The 26,031-nt window shown below is 31.5% G+C and overlaps 1 protein-coding gene across 1 annotated transcript in view; it reads right to left on the bottom strand.

Annotated features, from left to right (window-relative positions):
- LOC106470467 (cadherin-related tumor suppressor-like) overlaps positions 1–26,031 on the bottom strand; it is a 35,560-nt gene that overhangs the window by 6,738 nt on the left and 2,791 nt on the right. The window contains exons 3-14 of the mRNA XM_022399078.1: positions 24,461–24,694; positions 23,057–23,258; positions 19,757–20,851; positions 16,116–16,296; positions 15,086–15,339; positions 10,399–12,087; positions 8,772–9,011; positions 5,145–7,012; positions 4,002–4,602; positions 3,098–3,432; positions 2,183–2,286; positions 496–809 (exon numbers count right to left, since the gene is read on the bottom strand). Of these exons, the coding sequence (XP_022254786.1) occupies positions 496–809; positions 2,183–2,286; positions 3,098–3,432; positions 4,002–4,602; positions 5,145–7,012; positions 8,772–9,011; positions 10,399–12,087; positions 15,086–15,339; positions 16,116–16,296; positions 19,757–20,851; positions 23,057–23,258; positions 24,461–24,694 (7,117 nt within the window). The remainder of the gene's footprint in view (positions 1–495; positions 810–2,182; positions 2,287–3,097; positions 3,433–4,001; positions 4,603–5,144; positions 7,013–8,771; positions 9,012–10,398; positions 12,088–15,085; positions 15,340–16,115; positions 16,297–19,756; positions 20,852–23,056; positions 23,259–24,460; positions 24,695–26,031) is intronic.

The following is a 26,031-nucleotide window of genomic DNA, read 5'->3' as shown; positions in this document are numbered from 1 at the left end:
AGTTAAGTATGATTTAGTGCTTGCCTAAAAAACAAAACAAAAAATCTTTATCTCTTAGTTAAGTATGATTTAGTGCTTGCCTAAAAAACAAAACAAAAAATCTTTATCTCTTAGTTAAGTATGATTTAGTACTTGCCTAAAAAAAAACAACAAAAAATATTTATCTCTTAGTTAAGTATGATTTAGTGCTTGCCTCAAGAAAAACCAAATATGAATATAATTAACCAATTCTTGTAAGATACACATTTCTCCCACTTATTATAAAAAGAACATGTAAATGCTTAACATCATAAAGAACTATAATTCCAAATGACAAATAAACAGAAACCTTTTAAAATAATAGCATCAATGACAATCTTAAAAAGAGTTAAATTATAATTGTTTGAAGTTCAGGAAAGTTTACTGAAAGTGTGTGTATATATATATATCAATAACTCATAAAGTATTGTAGTTCCCCTTTGCTAATATTTCATTTTGTAAGCAAAATTACAGTACCTTGTTTGCAATTTGGTGCCTGTTGTCCATTGGGGCAAATGCATGTGGTGGTGAACCACAAGTCTTGGCAGGTGCCATATTCCCCACAGAGAGAAGTACTCTCAGACTTACAGCTGTCATACCGTCGTTCACATGATGAAGTAACATGAGCAGACTGCACAGGAGAACTTAGGTCTAGTTGGCGGCCATTCACTGCCACACTGTGAACACAGCCCACAAAATCATCTGTGCTTACTTGACCTGGTTGCTCAAGAAGAGGATCGATAGTCGGTATTCCTCCAAAATACATGGGATTTTCGTTGAAATTTAGAGATCTAAATTATCAGAAATGTATGAATGTTTTCTTCTTACAATCATATAAACATTCAAATTATGCATATAAAACCTATACAACTATAAACAAAAACATTTCTTGATGTTATTTCTTCTAAGTCAAAGCTACACAATGAGCTAGCTGCATTATTTCCAACACAAGGAATGAAACCCCACATTATAGCACTATAATTACACAAACTTACCACTGACCCACTGAGGGATAAATAAAATAACTATAAGTTGAATATTTTATCATTTTGACCAAAGTCAATAAAAACGAAAGATTGGAAATTTTGTGTGTAAAACTCTAAAACACAACTGAGAATTTTTTTCATTACATGCTATGTAAATTAAATACAATTCTATTATAATGTAAACCTCATGAAAACAGTTTATTTGAATGCAATTAGAGAGTAAGATTTACTCTTTTTTTAATATATTGTTTTTCATAAATTTAGAAATATTTGGAAAAGGCTTGAATGGGTAATGAAGAAAAACTTTAATATAAGTTTAACATAACAGCAAATGTACAACGTTTTGACAAGGTTTTGTCATCAGCACCTGAAGTTTTTCTTCATTACCCATTCAAGCCATCTCCAACCGTTATTTGTCTCAAAGTGGGTTCCTCATCATTGAATTAGAAATATTTATTAGTTTTGTAAAAAAAAATTATTAGTTTTTGAGTTTCAAACATTTTAGAACTACACAGAAAAAATTAGTTCCACAAAAATCATTAATTGCTTATTTACTTTTACATCTCAAAATTAAAATTGAAAACTGTGAAAACCTTCTAAGCTATTAATGATATAACATATTCAACAAGTTACAATATCCACAAGTTGCACAAATCAAGATACAGTTATCAAAAACTTCAAGTCAAAGCAAGCTATCAATATACATCAAAACTAAAAATTAATCCAGTAAATAATGTAGCTAACTTAATACATTGGTCTAAATAAGAGTATGCAGTATCAAGAAACAATGTTATAATAAAGATGAAGATGGTTGACAAAACACAAAACATTTTATTTACAAAGTTCAACTACATTCATTCCATCTTCAATAAAATCTGAAAATTGTGATAAAAATATATTTATTAACTAAGGCTAGAGTATCATTAGTCACTAGTTTACTTAGATATTGAATAAAGTGATAAAGAGAAGGACAAAAGAAAAACAACATATTCTCAACTGTCTTCATCTTTATTATTAGACTTCATTTTCCCCCCATCATGAAACAATGTTATAATATCTTAATTTCTAAGCACAATAGCATTAAACAAGTTTAAATACATTCAGGAAAAATAAGAAAATTAAAATCTTATAATTACTAGTTTTAAGCAAAAATTGACAAAATATAGCAAAACAATTACCCAGTATGGCCTGTTATGGATACAGAACAACTAGTATTACCATGGGAACATTCCTTACACACATCACCACTGTTGGAGCAGTCAACCACTGACAATGATGTCACCTAGAATACATCAGTAGGAAAAAATACTTAAATATAAAAAAAAAATGTTCATGTTACAGCTTTATGAATTATCACCTGTTTAGATACAAACCACTTAAATCAATGTGTTAATGTAAATTGGTTACAGTTACCTTATCATAATTATTATTATTCTCCATCTTCAATTATCAGTTTAAGTTTTATTTTCTGGCAAACATTAGTATTTCCTGTTTTTTTATCTAACTTTATCCTGAACTGCCCATTGGATGACCCTAAAAGTTTTACCAACTTTAGTTCTTGAAACAGAAGCTCTTCATTGTTTCGAGAATACTTACTTTTAAGTAATAATTTGATACAGGTAGTTTCATTTCAAAAGAATTTCTTTGACTAATTTTGTAAAAGATATTTTAAAGATTCCTGTTCTACTCAATACCAAAATTATTGGTCTTTAAATAGTAGTTTTCAGTAACTTGCTAAAAAACAAAACAAAGGCTTTTAACATTTAACCATATCGAATTCCAATTATCAAAACACCTATTCTAGTTATTTGTACTGATTATTAATAAACGTAAAGCTGCTTGATTAATTTATAGAATAAGATTTGCAAAGTTAGGATATCTGTCTGCTTTGTATCAGGTTACGTGATATAGCTCTACAATAGCAATCTCCTTCAAAACTTACCCTTCCATTGCGTATCACAGTGATTTTATGCCATTTTAGTAAAGCTGCTTGATTAATTTATAGAATAAGATTTGCAAAGTTAGGATATCTGTCTGCTTTGTATCAGGTTACGTGATATAGCTCTACAATAGCAATCTCCTTCAAAACTTACCCTTCCATTGCGTATCACAGTGATTTTATGCCATTTACCATCAGCAACATTTGTTCTTGCCCGAATAGTTGCAACTGCTGTACGAGAACCTCCAAAGGAAAACATTGGTCTACCATCATGTAGTTCCAGAGCTACAAAGTCAGATCTTCCACCACTCTGTCTGCCATAGTTATAAACAAGCAGACTATCTCTTTTATTAGTAGAAAGAACTATAGATATGTCATTAGTTGAAGACCTAAGTGCAGGAAATGCCATGTAAGAGTATCGGTGAAAACCAAAAGGTGACTTTTCACAGTGTCTTCCAAAATAGTTTGCTCTGCAAGCACAACGATAGCCTGAAAATAATGTTAAAATGAAACATTTTATAAGAAATGTATAATACTGTAAGTCACTCTAGTTGTCCATATGGTTAGTTAAAAGTATCACTTAAAGCATCAGATCTCATTTATCTGTTAATATTATTTATTTAAGTCAACAGTAGGTCAACCCAAGATGCATGTTGATGTATAGGAGATTTATTAGTAAGAGGTTACAACACACTTTATTATGGCACTGCTGTACCTGTGTATTTTTGTAAAATTTGCAAACGTTGTAAAAACTATTGTTTAATAAAACAAGACTACAGTTTTAGGAAATGAAACTATTAGCTTTCTAAAAAGTATTAAAACTTAAATTATTCTATAATGTAAGTCAACAAGTATGACAAACATTCCACTTTATAATTCAGTATTTTAAAAAAATTGCCAGAAACAAAAGATATTAAATAAAACATCAACTGAAAAAAAATACATTAAACAAAATCAGAACATTACTGCATACAATGTGAAAAACATCACAATTAACATTCACAAACCTGGATTTTCAATAATACAAGTTCCTCCATTTAAGCAACGGTTTGGGCGACAACTGTCTGTAGCATGTTCACAGACAGTACCTCTAAAATCTGGCCGGCATAAGCAAAAAAACAAGCCATTTGGAGCTTCTTCGCAGGTCCCTCCATTTTCACATGGTGAACTAGCACAAATGTCAGTTCTTAAAGCTTCACATCTTTTACCCTCATACTTAGAATGACAATCACATTGAAAGTTTTGACCATCATGATGACAAGTTCCACCTTTCAAACAGGGGTTAGGTGAACAAGGATTTTGCTGATACTGGCACAAGGTACCTGAGAACCCTTTTGGACAAGTACATGAAAACTGACGTCTGATGGCAGGGGATGTAAAAATCAAGGATGGGGAATCCAAGATGGAAAGTGAATCTTGTAATTCCAAGTAACTATTGCATTTTCCATCATTTTTACAAGGCATGTTCTTACAAGGATCAAATCCAATAATAATGTCTTGTTTACCAATTGAGTTTTGTAGAGATGTTTTTCTTTCTTTAAGTACAGTAAAAACATCTTCTTGCGAGATGTAATTCCCAGTGTTTGTCCTTACAGCGACTGTTAGTTCTAGGTGGCTGCTTATGGCAGTTAAGCTATACAACATTGGAATTCCCAAGGACTGTAAAAAAAAAGAAAAGAGAACAGATGCATTCTTTGACTAACTTTAGTTTAATGTTTTGAACAACTTATTGACATATTTGAAAATAAAACACAAAATGTCTCATAACATCAATACAGAGAATAATTACTTTTTTTTTACAAGCAATTCAAAACTCCATGTTCACTATGTTCAACTGAAAAAGTTAGCAATAGTAATAATATAGACAACCTTTTGTGAATACAATTTCAAAATAAGCAAAATATTATGTTACTATGAAGTCTAAATAAATGTAAGTATTAAGAAGCAAGTTGAATACATAAAATTTTGAAATGAGGACAGAAAAATAGTGATTGTATAATTATGTTACAGTCTTTAACTTCATGAAAATAATTTTCTTGGCCATAATAAGGTTTTAAATAAATCTAGAAATATTAGGTAAAAGAAGAAACTATTTAATGTAATAATCATACCACAGTTTTTCTGAAATAATTTATTAAAATGGCTTGGGTTATAAAAACTAATTATAATTCGATCTTAAGCATTTCTTACAAGATACTTACTTTAAACATGTCTTTGAGTGCCTTCTCAAAGTGTTGAAACTGATGCATCAAGAATTCATTGGTAGATTGGTTCAGGATCTGTACCGTTACACTGTTCTCTATTGTAAGGTTGTCAAATTTCATAAACTGCACGTGGGTTGTAGATATTACATCTGTATGTTGCCCATCATTACCTTTCACTGTTATAACATAATTTTGTGGATTCTGCAGTGGTATTACATGGAGGTCACATTTGCTTGGAATACGAAAAATATTTATGTCTCCCTTGTGAAGTGTACACTGATAATTTCCGGTTAGGTCAAGGTCAGAAGGATGAACATCAGCTATTTTACCACCAGGAAACTTTTTATTAAAAATCCAAACCAGCACTGTTAAAGTTCTAATGGAAGAAGGACTGTCATTTTTATCTAGTACGACAATACTGATTGGATGCTGTGCTTTTTTTGGAGGTAGACCACTGTCGTGAACTTCAACAAGGAGCTCGATATTTGGTGTGCTTTCACGATCAATACTCCGAGTTGTCTTGACTAAACCTGTATGGTGGTCAATTTGGAAGAAGTCTTGATATTTCCCAGCAGTCAAAAAGTACAAAAATGGGGCACCATTGGGTGGCAAATCATGATCAGAAGCACTTAATACCATCACACTGGTGAAGGCTGGTTCATTTTCCATAACATATCCAATAACATCAGGAGGGTCAAAAATTGGAGCATTGTCATTCACATCAGTTACAAGTACTTTAACAATAGTTGTACCTGTTTGTGGTGGAGAACCATTGTCAACAGCTGCAATGGTTAGATTGTAAATTGCTAAGGATTCCCTATCTAGTTGTCCTGCAGTGTAGATTGTACCTGACTGATGATCTATGCCAAATACTTGATTGATATTGCCTGCAATTATAGAGTAAGCAAAGTGGCTATTTTCTGGATTTACATCTTTATCTACTGCTGAGACTGTAATGACTTTTGATCCCAATTCTGCTGCCTCACTCACCTGAATTTCATACACTAACAAGGAGAATACTGGTGGATCATTATCATCTTGGATGCTGATGACAACTTGGGCTTCATCTGTATCATTTCCTCTTATGCTTCCCCTATTCTTCACTATCACAGACAAGATGACACGAGACTGAGATTCTCTGTCCAACCTTCGAGCTACGGTAATCTGCCCTGTTTCTGACTGCACTGAAAAGCCACGGTCATTACTGCTGCCTACAAACACAAAGAACAGGTCACCATCTGGACCAGAATCTTCATCAGTAGCCAAAAGGCTTCCTACTGGGCTTCCAACAGTTGCTGATTCACTAACAGTAAACTGGAAGACTGGCTGTACAAATCGAGGATAAAATTCATTTTGACCAATGACATGGACACGTAGACTTGTGGAGCTATACTGTGAAGAACCAGGATTACTAGCCATTATTTCTAATGTAAAGATATTTTTTTCTTCATAATCAAATATACTTTTTGATGTAATAACACCAGACTGAGGATCTATCATGAATTCTTTTCCTTCTCCTATGACTGAATATTGAATAACAGAGTTAATGCCAGAATCTGTATCCTTTGCAACTAATTGTGTAATGTATGTTCCAGGAGGTTTGTTTTCCATGACAAAAGCATTGAAGATTGATGCATTGAAAAAAGGTGGATTGTCATTGATGTCTGTTACAATTACCGTCAACATTGATGTGGTATGTTTGGCCTGAAATCCTCTGTCTGTTGCAGTAATATTCAAATGGAACTCTGTACCATTCTCATAATCCAAAGGTTCCTGAATGCTCACTGAACCTGTGTTAGGACTAATATGGAACTTTTCGTCATTATTTCCTGCTACTATGGAATAAATGATTTCACCATTGAGACCTGGAAATAAAACAGAAAATTAGTTTGAAGAAATAAAACTCAACTGAATGAATAGTCATAGTTTAGTAAGTAATTATAAATTTTGCATACATGTTTTGATAAACAGTAATATTAAGAGAAAGGGAAAATCTTGGTTTCTTAAGTACCTAACTGTTGGGTATTGTACTAATATCTTTGAAAGGGGGCATAAGGCCGCCTGAAGGGGTCATCTGTTTTAACCACTCACACTACTATAAAGTAGTGTGTTGTCTGTGAGTTAGTCAGTAGACACTACAATGATATCACATAAGGGATGCTTAATGTCACAATTTGTACTGTATGACATCACTAAAATGTGCACATGCAATAAATCATGAGAATAATTATTCATTTTGTAGTCCAATCTACTGCTAAAAATAACAAAATACAATACCACTATTTGATTTTCAATTCAGAAGCATATAATGCCTTATTAATAATTTATGAGACTACATGTACAAAAAAAAACAATTGATTTATACATCCAAAGTCTGAAATACATATAACTTCGGGGAAAAACTTGTTTAGTTGAACTTAATAAAAATTCATCTTAAAATAACATTGCTCAAAGTGAAAAAACTGTAAGTAATTACATGAAAATTATTATTAGGAAACTGTGAAGCATCATAAGATTAAAAGTCTAAATGATTTTCAATTTTAGTAAGATTTCTTTGTTCAATAAGTTCAGCAAAACATCCTAAATGAAAGTCATTTAAAATAAATATAAAATTAGAATATTCTTCCATCATGTAGAATGAAAAATAAACACTCATAAATTTAACAAGTCAGTGTAAATATAAGCAAATAACTAAATTTTTTTAAGAGAAATAAAATAAATGAGTGTCCTAGCTTTCACTGTGTGATAATCTTGAAAAAAAAATCAGTTGAGTATAAAAAAAGGGATGGTACAAGAGCCATACTCAGTGTTTGGGATGAAACAAACCCTCTTTAGGTCAGTTTATAGAAAAAAAGAGTTAACATAACTTTCTTATATGCATTAGAAAAGTTTTTCAGTTGGCGTAAGTGTGATGAAAGCTTTTTTTCTGCAATATAGTTGTATACAAAATGTTTTAAGTACTTTTTTACAATATTAGCTCAAGTAAATTGCAAGTTATCATTATCAAGATAAATAAGATGAGAGCTTCAGGCTTATCTCTTTTGTATTTGATATTTATAAGACTCTTAATATATGAATCTAAAGAGCTACAGCTACATTTACTTTGTTATTGTAACTTTATTTAGTTGTTTTAGTAAACCAAGGAGTGACCTAATTGAGTCAAATAACATTTTATCACTTTCCTGTTCCTTTACTTAACTGACACAAATTAACTATGTAAATCTAAAAACATTATTTTGTATATAATGCTGGATATAATAATAAATAAATAAATAATAAATAAAACAAAATGTTTTGAGGTTAAAGTACTTAATAAAGTCTTTCTTATGATACCCCAACATTAACTGGTCAACTGTGCTCATACACAAGTTAGTTATTTTCAATAAATCTAACTCTCATGACTGTATCAAATGACACATAGAACTTCCTATGAGAGTAACTGAAACAGATCTATGTATAGTTAAGGCCACAAAAAAAAAACTCTGATCTTAGAAATGATAACTGAAATAAAGACACATTCAAATTATGGATAGAAATATAGTAATGTAAAGATCCGATTTAAGCATGTCCCAAATTTCCAGTAGATTACAATTTTTTAAAATTATTTTTAGAAACTTTATTTACCTTGATCTTTATCACTAGCTTTAACAGTAATTATTTCCGAGTTTGCTGGTTCATTTTCAGGCACAATCACTTGGTAACTAAGTGCTGTGAAGACAGGAGCATGAAGATTTTCAACTGTTACAATAATACTAAGAAGAACTTCTGATGATTTGGGTGGAACACCTTTGTCAATTGCTTGCAGTTTCAGCAAGAACCATTTTTCCTGTTGACCTAACAGAGATTCAGCTACAGTGACCCAACCTATTGGATAAAACCACATAAAATAATTTTTCATACTATTCCAATTCTTACAACATATGTTAACAATTTTTTCAACTTTGAAAACTTACTTCTAGTTAAAAATATTCTATTAAAACAATGTAGCAGTTGAAAAATTGCTAAATTCTGTATAACTTAAAAAGTAATATATCATCAGACAGGTATATTCATGTATAGTATTAAAATTTCTGTGCCAGTGTTTGTTATTTAACTGAAATTCTTGTAATTGGGATACAAATAGTCATTAACTTTCATTAATCCTATTTCATACCACATTGATACTTTCATGGAAATAATAATTCCTTGGACACACTTCTGTGTCATCACTTTTACTTGGTATGGAGGTTTGTACAAGTTAATTTGAGTTGGGTGTTAATTTCTTCATATATAATGGAAATGGTCAATGACATAGGTAATCTAGGATTATGGGATACCACACTAGGACTTTCATCTAGCTTAACAGTGTGGTATGAAAATAATTCTTTCATCTTTTTCCAATTGCAGTTGTTTCTTTTCTCCCTGAACTCCAAAAGTCAGGTCAGTTAGTCTTTTAGATGAGAAGCTAATTGTAAACAAGTCTCGAATGCTTACTTTGTCTATGTAAATAAATATTTTCATTATTCTTGCTCTTACATATGTGCTTGAGTGTTTTTCTTTGATGTTTGATTTATTCTTTGCAAAAAATTTTCTGAATTTGCTATTTATTGCAGATCTTGGTACCTGTAACCCTGAATAATTTAAACATTTGTTTTTTGCTTTAAATATACAAACTGTTTATGGGCCATAGTAAATGGTATGTTTAAAAAAATTACCAGTAGCTTTCATTCAGCATGACAAGTCAGGAATCATAACTATAGAAGTTTCAGTAAATGCTTCTCCTCTGAGCACTACACTTCTAGTCAGATGAACAGTTACTAAAAAAATTGTGTTTTTCTTCTTCTTTTCTTATTTTAACAAACCGTTTATTTCATGAATACATTTTATCTTACTTTTATGACTCCTTAATTTGTTAAAGTTTGTCTAACTAGCCTATTCAAGAGTAACTTTTACTCCACATATAACTAGAAACTTGTTTTAGATCATATGTTAGTAAATTATATTTTTAATTAATTAAATCTACCTTCTACATCCTATAGGATATAACTAATAATACCTAAAATTTTCTAATAATAAAGCTGTTTAGGCTTAAAAGACTAGATTTTATGCAGATTATAATTAGTTAAACAAACACACTTTTATTTTTTTGGTGGTAAATGAACTAAACTGCAAGACTTACAAGAAATGGTTTTAAAGCACACATCATCTGTCACCACATTCAGTAAGTTTTAAATATTTATATTTTTTTATTATTCAAAAGAAAAGTACAAACCTGTGGTTTTGTGCACATTAAAAAATGCTGTTCCATTTCCTCCACTTTTTTGATATTCTATTTGAGCATTGACTCCAACATCTTCATTATCATTTGCAATAACTTGTATAACAGAGGTTCCAATTCCAACATTTTCTGTGACAGGAGTGAAGTATTCTTTTTTTTGGAAAAGAGGTTGATTATTATTTGAATCCACTATATTAATAACAATGTTAACTTCCATTGATAATGGAGGTTTTCCATGGTCAGTTGCAATAACTTGTATTCTATGCTGGTTCTCTGGAGAAAATCCTTTTGATGATATTTTGTAATGAAGAACTTCCTTGCTCAGTATCTCTCCACTAGATGGATTGATACGGAAAAAGTTTGAGGGCCGCTTCAAAGAATAAGTCACCATTGAATTTGGTCCATGTTTATCTATGTCTATAGCTGACACTTGTCCAACAAAGCCAATGGTTGGTTGCAGTTCGGGATAATTAAAGGTGTAAATCTTCTCAGAAAATAAAGGAGCATTGTCATTCACATCTTGAATTGTAATGGTCAGTGTTGTCTCAGCTCGCCAAGATCCATCAACAGCAACCACCTTTAAAAGATACTCATCCTGAACTTCCCTGTCTAACCAGCCAAACACCGTAACATTTCCAGTAAGGGGGTCAATATGAAACTTACTTCCAGGATTCTCAGTAAAGCTGTACGTTGCATTTGCATTCATACTAATATCTTTATCTGATGATGTCACTTGGATTACAAAAGTGCCTAAGGGAGCATTTTCTGTCACGTTCACACTGAATAAACGAGTGAATCTTGGAGGATTGTCATTCTTGTCAAGTACTGTGACGAATACTGTAGCTGTTCCAGTTTTACTTGGTACTCCTTGATCAACAGCTTCAACAACAAGTTTGTAAATTTCAATTTCCTCCCTGTCCAAAACAGATTTTATATAAATTTTCCCTGAATTAGAATCCAAACTGAATGGCACATCAGAACCCTCATTGTTCACAAGGTGGTAAAGAATTTGACTATTTTCTCCACTGTCAGCATCTTTAGCTTGAAGAGCAAAGACAAGTTGTGGCGGATCTTGTTCTTCCATAACAGTAGCATTGTACACTTCAGCTTCAAAAACTGGGCTATTATCATTAACATCAGTAACTTCTATTTCTATTTTCACTGCACTTCTTAAATGTGGAATGTCACTGTCTCTTGCTTCAATCCAAAGTTCATATTTTGATGAAATTTCATAATCCAGACCTCCAAGAAGCCAAACCCTACCATTTTGAGAATCAACCTCAAATGCTTCTTCAAAGCTTCCACCTGCAAAGTGATAAGAAATCATTCCTGCTTCCCCTGACTTTGGAGATGTTGCAGCTACTGTTGTGATAGATGTATTTCTTGCAGTTTCTGAAAAAACAAATTGGCGATTTCCAGTTTGAAAAATTGGAAAGAGTTCTGCTGGTTTTAGGTAGACTTGGACACTAATGCTGGAAGATAATGGTGTAGGACTGTTGTCAGTTGCATGAATTTTGATATGATAACCTTCTGGTTTGTAGACTAGCTTTTGAACAATTTTCACTATGCCAGTATCTTGATTTATTTGAAACTTGTCTGTATCAGTTCCAGATAGGTGATAAACAAGTTTGCTATTCAAACCAGCATCAATATCATGAACAGAGGGCCCAAAAACAAAATGCCCTAAAAGAAAAAGAAAATAATTAAACTTTTTGGCTCTCCAAACACTTTAACATCAAGAAAAGCTTATGAATCCTTATTCTTTGTAAGCATTAATATTCAACAAATGCTCTATTCACACTTTAGACTGACACAGTTGATTCCATCCAATCATTTATATGCAAAGTATTTCCATTTCTTTTTACCAAATGTTTAGGTACAAGATCATTTACTTGTCATACCATAAATTTGGTACAAGAACAAGGTACTATATCTAAGACTGGATAATGGGTGTTTCAAAACTCACTTCCACTGTTCAGCTGACTGCATTCATGAAAGTGATGAACACAGTGTCGTGAAACTTGGTTTGTACATCAACTTGACCATGCACTGCATGACTTGTTGAAAACAGCTTGAACATGAATTCTGATGATGGTTTATATTTTATACCTTTAGTTATCATGGTGTGAACATGATGTCAGCATAATGTACCTCACAACTGTATATGTTGCCTTCCACATGGTCAAATTTGCTTACACACCGAGCTTCACAACTTTGTACACATCAGTTTTCTGAATGAAGTTGACTGAGCAATGGAAATGACTTTTGAAACAGTTGGTGTTCTTACCTATTCAAACATTTTAAATTAAATACTTTTTTTTGATGAGGTAGAAGTTTGATTACAATGTTTTGTTAAAAGTTATCATTCTCTTACTAGCTTTCCAATTTTAATGAGTTCAAAATTACAATGTATTGTTGTAAGCCATATTTTTAACTTTGTAATTTGTTAGCTAGAGGGCATAAAATACCAAGAAAGTTTTAAGGATGTGATAACAAGTTTTTTCTAGTACATTCGATGCTAGATTATAAATATGGGTCAGTTGTAAAGTGTGTAGAGTGATTTCAAGATAGAGTGAACCAGTCAGTGTGTTAGTTATTGCACTTACTTTGTACAAGTTGATATGTTTTACATTAGATAATTTTATTTGTAATATAGGCCTACAGCAGTTTATGACAGTGTACAAGTATCGAAGTTTGTAAAAATGTTAAAGGATAAAATAAAGTAATTTATTATCATTACGTGAACTGGACATTGAATTATTTTCCCCAGATAATCTAAAAGAGAGAACTGTGCTACGGTAATGTTTTCAAACAGTTGAATTTTGATCTTTTAAACTGGTAAATGACTCATTTCAATTTATGTATGAAAAAAGTGTAACTGATAATAAAACTTAGGAAAAAAATTTGTTTTATAAACACACTTATCAACTTTCATTACATATTTTACATAGGTAAAAGACTGATAGCTGCAAGAGGATGCTGTTCTTTGAAATCTTTTGTAGGCCATTTTTTTTTAACAATGAGATAATTTCCTTAGTTAAAATCTTTTTTTTATCATTTTTTCAATTACGACAGTGTTAAAAGTATATGAGGATTAAGCATATTAAGAATATTTGTTTGCTTCACATACTCTCAGATGAGGGATTGCACTAAATCAGCATGTTAAATGGATTAATCCAAAGCTAGCAAAACTTGATCAACTTTAAGATGATAAATGTGTTAAACATTAAATTATGATAACATACTTTTAATTATAAAATTTCTATAAACCAAGAATATTTCATATAAAAAAGAAAACTATAAAATATGCAAGGTTGCTTTTTTTTCATTTTAGAAAGTTGAACAACAGTAAGAAATAAATTACAAATGTAGAACATCATAAGCAAAGATAGAAAGATAAAGCTCATGCTTCATTAACAATTTTAACAAAAATTAGCAAATCTGGTTTCCTGTCTCTTCATCTAGCACATTTATCTTACTCTGTATGTTTTGAATAATAATATAATCATGTGTTGTTTTACAATAATTAGTCTACTGAAAGCTATTAAAAAATGCTTCTACACTGTGTGTGCTTACACTTTTTTTTATCAACACTTTTAGTACAAGATTCTAAAGTGTAAAAGACAGAACCAATTATTGTCTGCATTATTACTTACTCAACTAAAACTCCCTGATAACAATGACTGGCTACTTTAATACAATTGTCCTCAACCTAATGTGTAAATGGACCACTTTTTAGTCATGATAGTAGCCTGAATTTGTCAAAATAAAGAATTTAAGATGTTGAAAAGTGTCTAATTGTATTGTAGTCCATTTACTGGGGAATTTGATCAGTAATCTGTTAATAGGTACTGACAGCAACTGTGATGTTGAAGATCAATCCATAGTAGTATTCAATGAAATTGAGATTCGGTGGCCAAGAAAGAGGACTAAATACACTGCTGTGCCCTTAAAATTAATTTTGAATAATAAAAGTGTTTTGGATTGTTGCATTTTTGTCTTGCATATACTTTGTCTATCAGGGCGGAGGTATAGCACTGTGAGGGTATATAACTGTCAGCAAGGTTCTCGTACATGTTGGACATTAAATTCTCTTTTAAAGGAAACCAAACAACTTATTAACTGCCATGAGGATATACCCAAGACTATTACCTCTAACAACTTTCACTGTTAGGAATAAAACAACCAGTATCAAATACCTCAAGAACTTATGTACTGTCAGTAGAGAAAAGTTAATTCGTCAGATCAGTCACACACTTACAGTGTTTCATTGTTCACAGTATAAATTATATGCAATACTGAAGGTGACTTTTTTTTTTCAGAATAGCTGTCAATAAATATAACCTTTCTTGTAATGTCTTATGCATGGTATTATTGGAGGCAGTCAAATCCTGATATTTATTAAAGAATTAGTTAAGTAACACATGGTCTGGTGTCTGTTGTACTTTTCAAGCTTGTCCAATTGTTGTTGGTTATCACATTTTTCCTAATGGCCAATGTATTCCTTTTCAAATTTCATTGCTGATAGACCCCAATGACAGATGTCTTTGAATGGCATGTTATTGTAAAAAAAATTGGCTTGAGTAGTTTAAATATAAATCTATACCATATCATTTAATGATTATTAAATATAAGATAAAATACCAAACTTGAAATTGCAGAGTATATAAGTAAAACCTACCAGCAAGTGCATTATCTGGAAGATACACAGTTGAGTTCTGTTCAGAAAAAATGGGATAATTATCATTTTCATCTCCAACTTCAATGGTTATATGCACATGTGTGGAATGTTGTACAGTTAACCCACCATCTTTTGCAACCAGAACCATTTCATAGATTTCTTTCTCCTCCCGATCCAGAGCAGCACGCGTCTTGATAGTGCCTAAGTAAGGATCTACTTCAAACTGGGCAAGATTATCTCCAATTAAAGTATACCTGGCAATTTAAAGGAAAACATTCATGATAAGCTCGGTAAAAAATTGACTTTGGACACTAACTTAAAATTATATATATATATATATACATTTTGGCAATAAAGTTAGAAAGTTAGTAACATAGAAATAAAGTTTGTTATTATTATTTGGTGAGTAAAGGTTGTTTTGTTCCAACTTTATTTTCAAAACTATATACATAGATATATTTTTACAGAAGCTTAAATGTATAATGTTAACGAAATTACATTAAAAAATCACACAATTAGTAATACTGATTTATGACAAATGGTAATTATGATAAAAAAGATTCTTAATATTCCTGCAATAATTACAAAAAAAATAAAACAACACAGCTATTTTTTTAAAAGTGGAGATAATATATACCAGTAAAAATAGTTATTTTTTGCATTTGAAATAAACATAATAAAAATGTACAACTACACTAATATAAGGATGGCCCCAAAAACTAGCAAAAAACTATAATTTAAATACAATTCAAATATGAAATTGATTATCTAAAAAAAAAAGACACGTAGATAATTTCTTAAAATATAGTGCACTGTTCAAATTATAGGCTTTCTGAGTGATGGAAACATTTCAAGCAGACAAAACATTTTTCGGAATCAAATCTACCACAAATAAGTATATAGTACTATTTCCTTTATACAAAATATTTATGTTAAAAACTTTTGACAAAAACTTATCTCACAAACTTCTATATGAAAGATGCCTGATTAAATAATGTACTGATTTTCCTTGATTAGTATGATTACATACGTCAAAATGCTGTTAGATCCAATATCTGCATCAATGGCAGTCACAGTTATCACTTCAGAGCCTGGTGGTGAGTTTTCCATTACAGTAGCTATATAATGAGATCTCTCAAAAATAGGTTTATTGTCATTCTCATCACTGACCACCACAGTTACTGTCCCTGTGCCCGTCTGGCGTGGACTCCCTGCGGGTATCAAGAGTTCCTTCATGTTAGAGATTGAAATATAAACTTATCACAGTTGTGTGGTAGATAACATTTTTTAGCACACACTTGTTAGTTTTTACATTTTCAAAATCTCATGATTAACAGTAATCTAATTAACAAGTAAGGTAAAAAGTGTAAAGAAACTTTTGATATTGTATAACAATGAACTTTCCATTTTCACCATAATGTCACTAATCTACCATTTTAACATTAATTATTATGTACAAAAAGGAGTAAAATATGAATAGTAAATACAGTTAAATAAGAAATGAGATACTCTCATACCAAAACTAAAAGCACAGTTTGTATATAAAAAAAGATAAGATGTACTGAGTTTGGGCACAACCATATGTGAGTGTAGACAGTGTAAAAATAGTTATAACATCTGTTTGATGATATTGCAGAAACTACAGCTCAAATATTTCTTAAACAAAGTGCTTAATGCACAATAACTTATGTTAATTCCAAATATCCCCTGTATCTTTTTCTTCAGATTTACTAAAAATTTGTCGATGCTGATTCTACAAAATTAATACTTAATAAAAAGGCTTAAAAGTGTATCATCTTTGTAAGTTGTACTTTGTAACTATATAGATATCTAAGAAACAAAAAAGGGGAAAGATCATTTAACTTCTAAGAATTTACCATTTCAGTATTTAATTAGTACAGCATTAATAAATTGTTAATGTCAATATTAAAACTTAAACTGCAGGCACCCTCTTTGCCAAATAGCTCACTACTTTCTACTTATATGGTGCTTATATCAACAACCACTGTAGAATCAACCATACAGCTCATTACTTTCTACTTATATGGTGCATTATATCACAACCATTGTAGAATCAACCTTACAGCTCACTACTTTCTACTTATATGGTGCTTATATCAACAACCACTGTAGAATCAACCATACAGCTCACTACTTTCTACTTATATGGTTACTTATATCAACAACCACTGTAGAATCAACCACTTAAATGGTGCTTATATCAACAACCACTGTAGAATCAACCATACAGCTTGTTACTTTCTACTTATATGGTGCCTTAGATCAACAATCACTGTAGAATCAACCTTACAGCTCACTACTTTCTACTTATATAGTGCCTTATATCAACAACCACTATGGAATCAACCATACAGCTCACTACTTTCTACTTATATGGTGCTTTATATCAATAACCACTGTGGAACCAATCATACAGCTCACTACTTTCTACTTATATGGTGCCTTATATCAACAACCATTGTAGAATCAACCATACAGCTCACTACTTTCTACGTATAAAGTGCCTTATATCAATAACCACTGTGGAACCAATCATACAGGATCCAGCAAAACCAGAAGTTATCTTTACTTTTGGTGAACCAAGTGTCTTAAAATAGGGGAAATTCTCACCATGATAAAAAAATCTTAGTACTATACAATATTTAAATAAACTTATAAATTACCTTATAATACCAAAATCATGTTTTCATTTAATTAAACACTTTATGTTTTGCTTACAGCTTCTTCAGAAGCATTCACTATTTAAACCATCTGAAGCTTTGTACAGTCAGTTCCAGTTCGTGTTTGTGCGAACCCTCCTGAAGAAGCTGTCATATTGTGGCTTTAACTTTCTTTTTTTTTCCATCTGAGAGTCAATTTTTTTAATATGCCCTAACAATGTCATTTTAAATTATTTAGAATTTTGTTTGTTTGAAGTTAAGCAAAAAGCTACACAATGAGTATCGAAACCCGGTTTCTATTGTTGTACGTCCACAGACATGCCGCTGTGTCACTTGCGGGGCATTATTTAGCAAATGCTTTATGAAACTCCCAGTTTCATACATTAACGTGATGCAAGAACTCAAAATTATCTTCCATGATAAGTACCACAATATACTGTTACAAGATTAAATAATAACTCAAGCCATTATGCAAATTAAGATTATAGAGACAAGCTTGGTTTAATGGAGAAATTATACTTTATGGCAGAATGAATGTTTTCAAGTAGAACTAGGGTTCCGTTTTACAGAGCATGGAAATTTGAAACTCAGAAATAATATATTTGAACCTTTGATTAAATAAAAACTGACTTAACAACTTATAGTTTAGAGATACACCAAAATGTTAAGTTTTAAGAGAATTCTCACAAAAATTGAAACTTTCAGTATTATATACACATGTCAGTGATGGGCAAGGACTAGTTTAATGAAGAGACTAGGGGAAAACTTGTGTTTCATGTACAAAACATTCTTTTGGTTATGGTATTTTGAATCCTTAATGTTTATAATATATAAAGGCAGTGCTGTGTATTTAACATAACTAAAACAGTTAAGTGGCCTGCCTACACTACTTACATAAGAGGTTAGGTATACAGAGTTCTGAATGAATCTGATGGTTACACAGTGCACATATTGACTGTGAGATTAAACCAAGGTGAGTTGAATCTATGCTGCAAGTGATACCCACCAAACACCTCTAGTACAAAAGATACTTTGAGCTGAAGGGTGTGATCAAAACTGACAAACTGACTGACTTATCTAGTAAGAGACATCAGATCTATCAGAACTTTCAAAACCTAGGTATTAGTGGCAAGTATTAAAACTCAACAGGGTACAAGTGCTCTAAGAGTTCATAAACAAATATAGAAATTCACACACAAAACCTTAACACATAAACACTACTATCTGAGATGGGACTCTCAGGAATGACACATCCATTCCCCAAATACCTTTCCCTTTGCAATCATACTAATATCTACACCCACCCCTTCCTTACACATATGGTGATTTCATCCGTACTTCCCTACTCTTAATTTCATTTTTGCATAATTTAATGAAGCTTAAATATTTTTTTACACATGCACACATGTTACTCTTTTACATATATAATGAGTATGGTAAAGCCAAAAAAATATCAAATGTTTGCCAAAATTTCTTTTTGATTCTAAACATCAAGCCCCCCCAGTGGCACAGCAGTATGTCTGCAGACTTACAATACTAGAAACCGAGTTTCGATATCCGTGGTGGGCAGAACAAAGATAGCCCATTGTGTAGCTTTGTGCTTAACTTCAAAACAAACCAAACTTTAGGTTGTTAAATTCACGTCTTTTTTTCAACAAAAATGTGAACCTTTTCTTATACACAAAGAACTTATGTGATTTACATGAAAGACAAGTGGTTATTTAACAAAAATCACAAGATAATGGCCAGTCTAGACTTTTTTATAATATTAGGATAGTCTTAATAAACTGTTCACATTCTTTCACTAAGACAATCCCAGTTTGTTATAAATCAGCACATGTAAATTAAACATTTGTAAAATAGCTTAAGGGGGTATTTCATAATTTACATTACAAGTCACAAACACATTTTCTTTAGATGTTTATAGGGACTATTATTTTATAAATTCATTAAGAACATTGTAGCTAATAGGAAGAAATAACAAAATTACCCGAATCCATTGCCAGAACACTTAATGTGTATTGTGACTGTTGTTCTCTGTCTAGCATCCTCATCAAGGAGATTTGACCTGTAGTAGAGTTGATGGCAAAAAGACTCTTGTCGGCATCTTTAATCAAGTAATGGATGTGATTATTAGGAAGGAAGTCTGCATCCTGAGCTGTAAGAGTTACTAGATAAGCTGGTAAAGATTCTATATTCTCCATCACATGAATCTCATGAGGAGAGTTGAGGAATGTCGGAGGGTTATCATTGATATCTGTCACTGATATTGTAACAGTAGCAGTATCATATCGTACATCATCTCCAGCATCCTCTGCCTGAACAGTAAGAGTATACCTATTCTTCCTTTCATAATCTAAATTTTTACCCACTCTAATGATTCCCGTGTCTTCACCTATTACAAAATCAAGGTTAGTGTCACCTGCAATAATTGAGTAATGAACCTGACCACTTAGCCCTTTATCTTGATCAGTTGCTGAAACCTCCAGAACACTCAATCCTATACTAGTGTTTTCTGATACTGATGCACTATACTGCCTAGGATCAAAAGTGGGGCTGTTATCATTTTCATCCAAGATGTCAACAACAATATTTATAAATGATGATCTCGATGGAATCCCTCTATCTTTGGCAGTTACTGTAATTTCATATTGAGACTTTATTTCTCGATCAAGGGGTCCATTAACTCGAAGTAGTCCGTCTACTGGTCCAAGCAAAAACTTATCTGTTGCAGAGAAGAGGCTATATTCTATGTAACTATTTTTACCTTCATCCCGATCAATAGCTTTCACTGCCATGATTACTGTGTTCACTGGAACATTTTCTAGAACAGAAGTGGTGTTTGACATAGTAAATTCTGGAGATTCATCATTTATATCCTTTAAAATAATGGTCACTTGAACGGTGCTGGACAGGCGTCGTTCTTCTGGCCATGCCTGATCAGTGGCACTTACAATCAAGTTATAAAAAGATTTAGTTTCTCGATCTAGAGGTTTTGAGGTGAAGATTGTTCCATTTGCTGAAATACCAAATTGGTTGTCTCTATCACCTTCTACGATGGCATATATGATGTTACCATTATCCCCTAAAAAAATGGAAAATAAAATAATTAGGCTTTTAGATTATTTGTTGTTTTTATAGAAAAAATATATAATACACCGTACTGGCCCGATTATAAGGAGATGTCTTTTATTAATAATTAAGTTATAAAATTCATAATCGCCATATAATCGAAGCTGATCACAGGTCCCTTCCCCTACTGTAGCCTGTCGCATTCCTGAATATCCAGATAGCATGCATGCCAGACGTTCGCTCAAGGTCATACAACTAATTCACCTGCAGTCTGTTCAGTTATAGCATTGATCTTACAGACCTAAAAAAAGGACATTATGACTCAATTTTTTTTCTTTCCCATGGATTCTGAAAATGGGGGTCACCCTACATTCAAGATCGCCCTATAATCTGGCGATTACAATACTTTTAAACTGTAAAGTTCAATCATCGATACCATTGGTATTCAAATACAAGTACATGCCTCAAACTATACTAAATTAACATCCTACTTATTTAGCAGTTTCTGCCATCTCAGTATCAGTATCTTCCCTTCAAAAATAACTTAAATCATTCTTCTTGTTCTTCAAAGCTATTACTTTAATAGAAGATATTTATGTATACATTAAAAAATTAGTAACACATGAAATGTAATTTTCAAATTCGAAAAACGGTTTTTTTTTGCATTTCAAATATAAAAAAGATTCAAAAACATACAATACTATATGTGCTGTCAGATATGACATCATATTTATGCAAGCACTGTTATTATTTCAAAAATAGATATAAAAATACCAAAAGCGATAAGGAGAAATTGTAAAGTATTCCTTAAAATTGAGAAAATGTTATAAGGTGGTCATTTTTAGGTATTTATTGGTCATTTCTATACACTCCTCTGACATAACTTGAATGAAATGATCTTATTCTAAATGAAACCCCAAACCATCTCTTGCTAAAAAACTAATGAAACATTCAACTATTAATGAATTTGAAACAACATATATAAACATCACAGTCTTCCTTTTGAGTTCTGTTGGTGATTATTAAAATAGCATTAATCGTTTCTCTATCATTTGTATATGATACTTTCATCTATGTTGACTGACCAGCCATTTTATTAGGATTTCCAACTGATATTGGGATGAAACAGCTTTCTTCGTGATAACAGAGTAGCATAGTACAAAATCTACAAGATGCAAGAATTTTTTTTTCATTGATTGTATTTTTATTCACTAAGATAATGTCTGTAGTTAGTTCACAGATGTCATCTTACAATTATGGTGGTAACCTTCAACTCAAAGATGATCAATATGTGACATTTACCTTAAATTAGCAATGTAAGGTAAACTGAGTAGTTGATAACTCTGACATCAAATACATAATAACATGTTGAATGGCACTCTGTAAAAGATCATGACATGCACACTTTGATCTCGTCCTTACATACAGGGCTAAGAACCATTAAAACCTTGCTTTCCCATGCATTTGAAATAAATGGTTTTAGTAATCTTCTCCACATGGTACAGTTAGGATTAGTCAAGTCTGAGTTACAGTCTGACATCTGTTTCACCTTGCAAGTCTGTCCAATTGTTTTACATTGGTTAGTAGCTAACAGTTAGTGATCATGATTTTTATTAGCAGCAGATGCATTCCTTTTAACCTACCATTAGCGATAGACTCTAATGCCAGATATCATTTAACAACCTGTTACAGAAATGGTCTTTGATAATAACTCTTCTGCTAGACAGACACCTGTTATTATGTTCCTTTCAAAGTTAGAAGAGACCCTTGCTCTTACCCTTCATCTGCAAACTAACAATAATATGACTAAACTACATTTATACTTCTAAAGCGTTCACTTTACACATGACATGATCAATCTATTTTGTATATGCAAATAAGCGAAAGCTTCTATAAATGTGTGTGAGGACTCCTTATATAGCAACTAGTCAGTGTAACATCATATGAAGAATACCAGCAAGTGCTTGACTATGCATGAGATTTCTTTCTTGTTTCACTATATGCAAAAGGTTTTAATACCATTATATTCACTGATCAGAGACTAACAGTCTATAAAAATTACTACAATTCAAAACTATACAACCATTTGTAGAGCTAAACAAATCACAAAAGAAGTTAAAGTATTAAAAGTATGCATCATTCATTGTAATCTATTTTCACAACTATTTATATGAAACAACGTAATTTCTCCTTACAAATACAGATAAGTTTCACATACCTGAATCTAAGTCAGTTGCACTGACACTTACGATGCTTGTACCCACTGTGACATTTTCATACACTTCATTGCTGTAGCTCATTGGATCAAACAGTGGTGCATTATCATTTAGATCCTGAACATTAAAGTACACAGTAACAGTGCTGGACAAAATGGGTTGGCCAGAATCTTGGGCTTGTACAACAAAGATATAATGTTGAACCTATACCAAAAATAACCACCATAATTTTTTTTTAATTATAAATGAATTCTATTACATTAACATTCTGCAGCTAATCTATATGTAAAAGATAATCTTGTAAACAAACTGTGTCACAAGATATTAATAATCTCGTCAATAACATTCAATTTCATATCAAAGTATTTGTCTTACATAAAACTGATTTAAAGTCAGAATACTTCATTACACTTATTATAATAACAAACGGTAATTAATTTTAGTACATAACACATGAGAAATAATCTGATGATTTAATTTCTCATAAAAAATTTCAAACATAAACAGATGAGTTGAGCAACACAATGAAAAGCTGAGTGAACTGAACCACGTGACTTAAGGCTTCTTTTTTTATATAGCAAAATCAACTGGTAGATTAACAAATAATTTCAATGTAGCTAGATTTCTTAGTATTTCATTTTTATTATTTTATTTCAGTATAAGCTGTAGTGAAGGACATTTGTAACTAAGTGCATTATTATAAAAGTTGTCTTAACATATCCTTATTCTGAGAAAATAAATATAAGTTAACCAATTGGAACATTTATTAAATGTTTTCCCCATGGAGATTAGCAATTCAATATATAAATTAGTTTAGTTTGGAACAAAAAATATTTTGACAACCTTATGTTTCAAAATGTTTTTTTTAAATAGGAAATTTAGTGTATAAATGTTTCCATAATGGTGACAGACAAATCAAAGTAAATAATGTCTACCTTTAAAAATAATAACTTTCACATTTTATGAAAGACAAAACAGAATTGCCTTTTTTGCAAGTAATGATAATCAGAATTATTTCCAAACTTAAAACAGGAAGCTTACATGCCTGACCTCAAAACTGGGAAATATTACTGTTAATATCCTTAGTGCACATATTCAGAGTTTTTCTAGTACTCTGATATACTGTTTATGTTTGCCACTTGTGCCCAATTAATGATGTTGCTTGTTCATTTCTTGAATTTTATGACACTTTCAATAATGTGTTTTAAAATAGTGCTAAAAGAGATTATTTTGTCTCAAATGATTTATCTAAAACTAATGAAAAAACCTGACAGACTGGAAACACAGTTATTTAAAAATTATTGTTTCTTTTCTCTTCTTCTATTATCTGAAATGTTCTTCTCGTTAAATGACACAGTGAATTACTATCTTTTTTTTTTAATAAACTAAACAACAGCCACACTTACCTGTTCATAATCTAGATGAGAAGTCAGAATAAACACACCAGTCTGTGGGTTGAGGGAGAAAATATCATTGCCCCAGTCACTCAACACACTATAACTGATCTGTCCATTAACACCAATGTCCTTGTCTGTAGCAGAAACTTTACCAACTGAAGCTCCTCTCTGGATCTCCTCAGGAATATCAAAGGAGTAGACATTGTGCTCAAACTCGGGAGGGTTATCATTTGTGTCAGTAATCTGTTATATCAATTGAAAGAAAAGTTTCTGTTTTCAGGATATTTTCATTCAAGGAGAAAGAATCCAGTTATTTTCCAGAACCAGATTTTAATTTATCAAAATACCAAAAGTGAACACAACATGCTAAATGAAAATGGATTAGAAAACTATATAATAATAATAATAAAAATTCTACAAACAGGTCTCAGATTTTCATATTTTCTTTAAATACTGTTAAACACTCAGAAGACTTGGTGTACTTAGCTAGTTCAAAATGCTTTTGATAAGATATCAAACAATATATTAGCTTAGAGAATCACATCATTAAGGATTAGGGAAAGACTAATGAGTTTGATTGGGTGGCAAAAAAGCAAAAGACTGTTATTAATGGAATTTATTCAAACTGGACTCTTGTTACCAGCAAAGTGCCTCAAGGGTCAGTGTATTGAGCATTTGCTTTTGCTATTTACATTAAAGATATTGACAGGAGCATAATTAATGAATTAGTAAAGCTTACAAATGACATTAAATGCTTGAGTGCTTCTAGCAGCATTGAGGATGTTGATATATTGCAAAACAACTTGGATCAATCTATAAGTTGGACAATTATATAAGAAGTCACCTTTAATTATATGAGGAAAGTAATGCATTTTGGTTATAATAATTTGGATCACACATCTAATATAGATGGGAACTTATTCAACAGCATGACTGCTACAAAGGAACTTGACATAGTGGTAGATAAGTCACTCAAGCCATTCAAGCACTGTTTTGGTGCTAGTAGTAAAACTAATAGAATTTTAGGATGTATTTATAGACATATTGATTATAAGTAAAGAAATGGGTAATTATTTCTTTGTACAAATTACTAGATAGGCCTCATTAGGAATATTGTCTAAAGTTCTAGTCTCCTTATCTTAGAAAAGAAATTTACTTTTTGGTAAAGGTTCAGAGGAAGGCTATTGTGATGATTTCAGGGACTGAAAGGTTATCTCATATGGATAAGTTAAAATCTTTTAATTTGCTTTTTCTTAAGAAAAAAGGGGTAAGAGGTGACTTTATTGAAGTTTACAAGACTGTCTAAGGAATAAATTGGATAAAGGACAAGAAAAAATATGTTTGAGATTTGGAAAAAGACAGGTTAGGCTCCTGCTAAGACACCTGTATTTTTGATGATTTATTTATTGAATGACTGTCCATTGTATAGAGGCCAGCACAGGAGTTTAAGAGAGGAATCAATGTTTTCCTGAAAAATGAAGTTTAAAGTTGGATGTGCAAAGACTATCTTGAAGAACCAAATGGTCTTTTGTTGTTAGCAAAAGAAAAAATAAATTACCAAAAAATGTAAATAAATATTA

This window comes from Limulus polyphemus, unplaced genomic scaffold (genome assembly GCF_000517525.1).
Source record: "Limulus polyphemus unplaced genomic scaffold, Limulus_polyphemus-2.1.2 Scaffold4023, whole genome shotgun sequence".
Taxonomy (NCBI): domain Eukaryota; kingdom Metazoa; phylum Arthropoda; class Merostomata; order Xiphosura; family Limulidae; genus Limulus; species Limulus polyphemus.
Note: the sequence above shows the minus strand (reverse complement) of the source record. Positions and strands in the feature narration are given on the sequence as shown.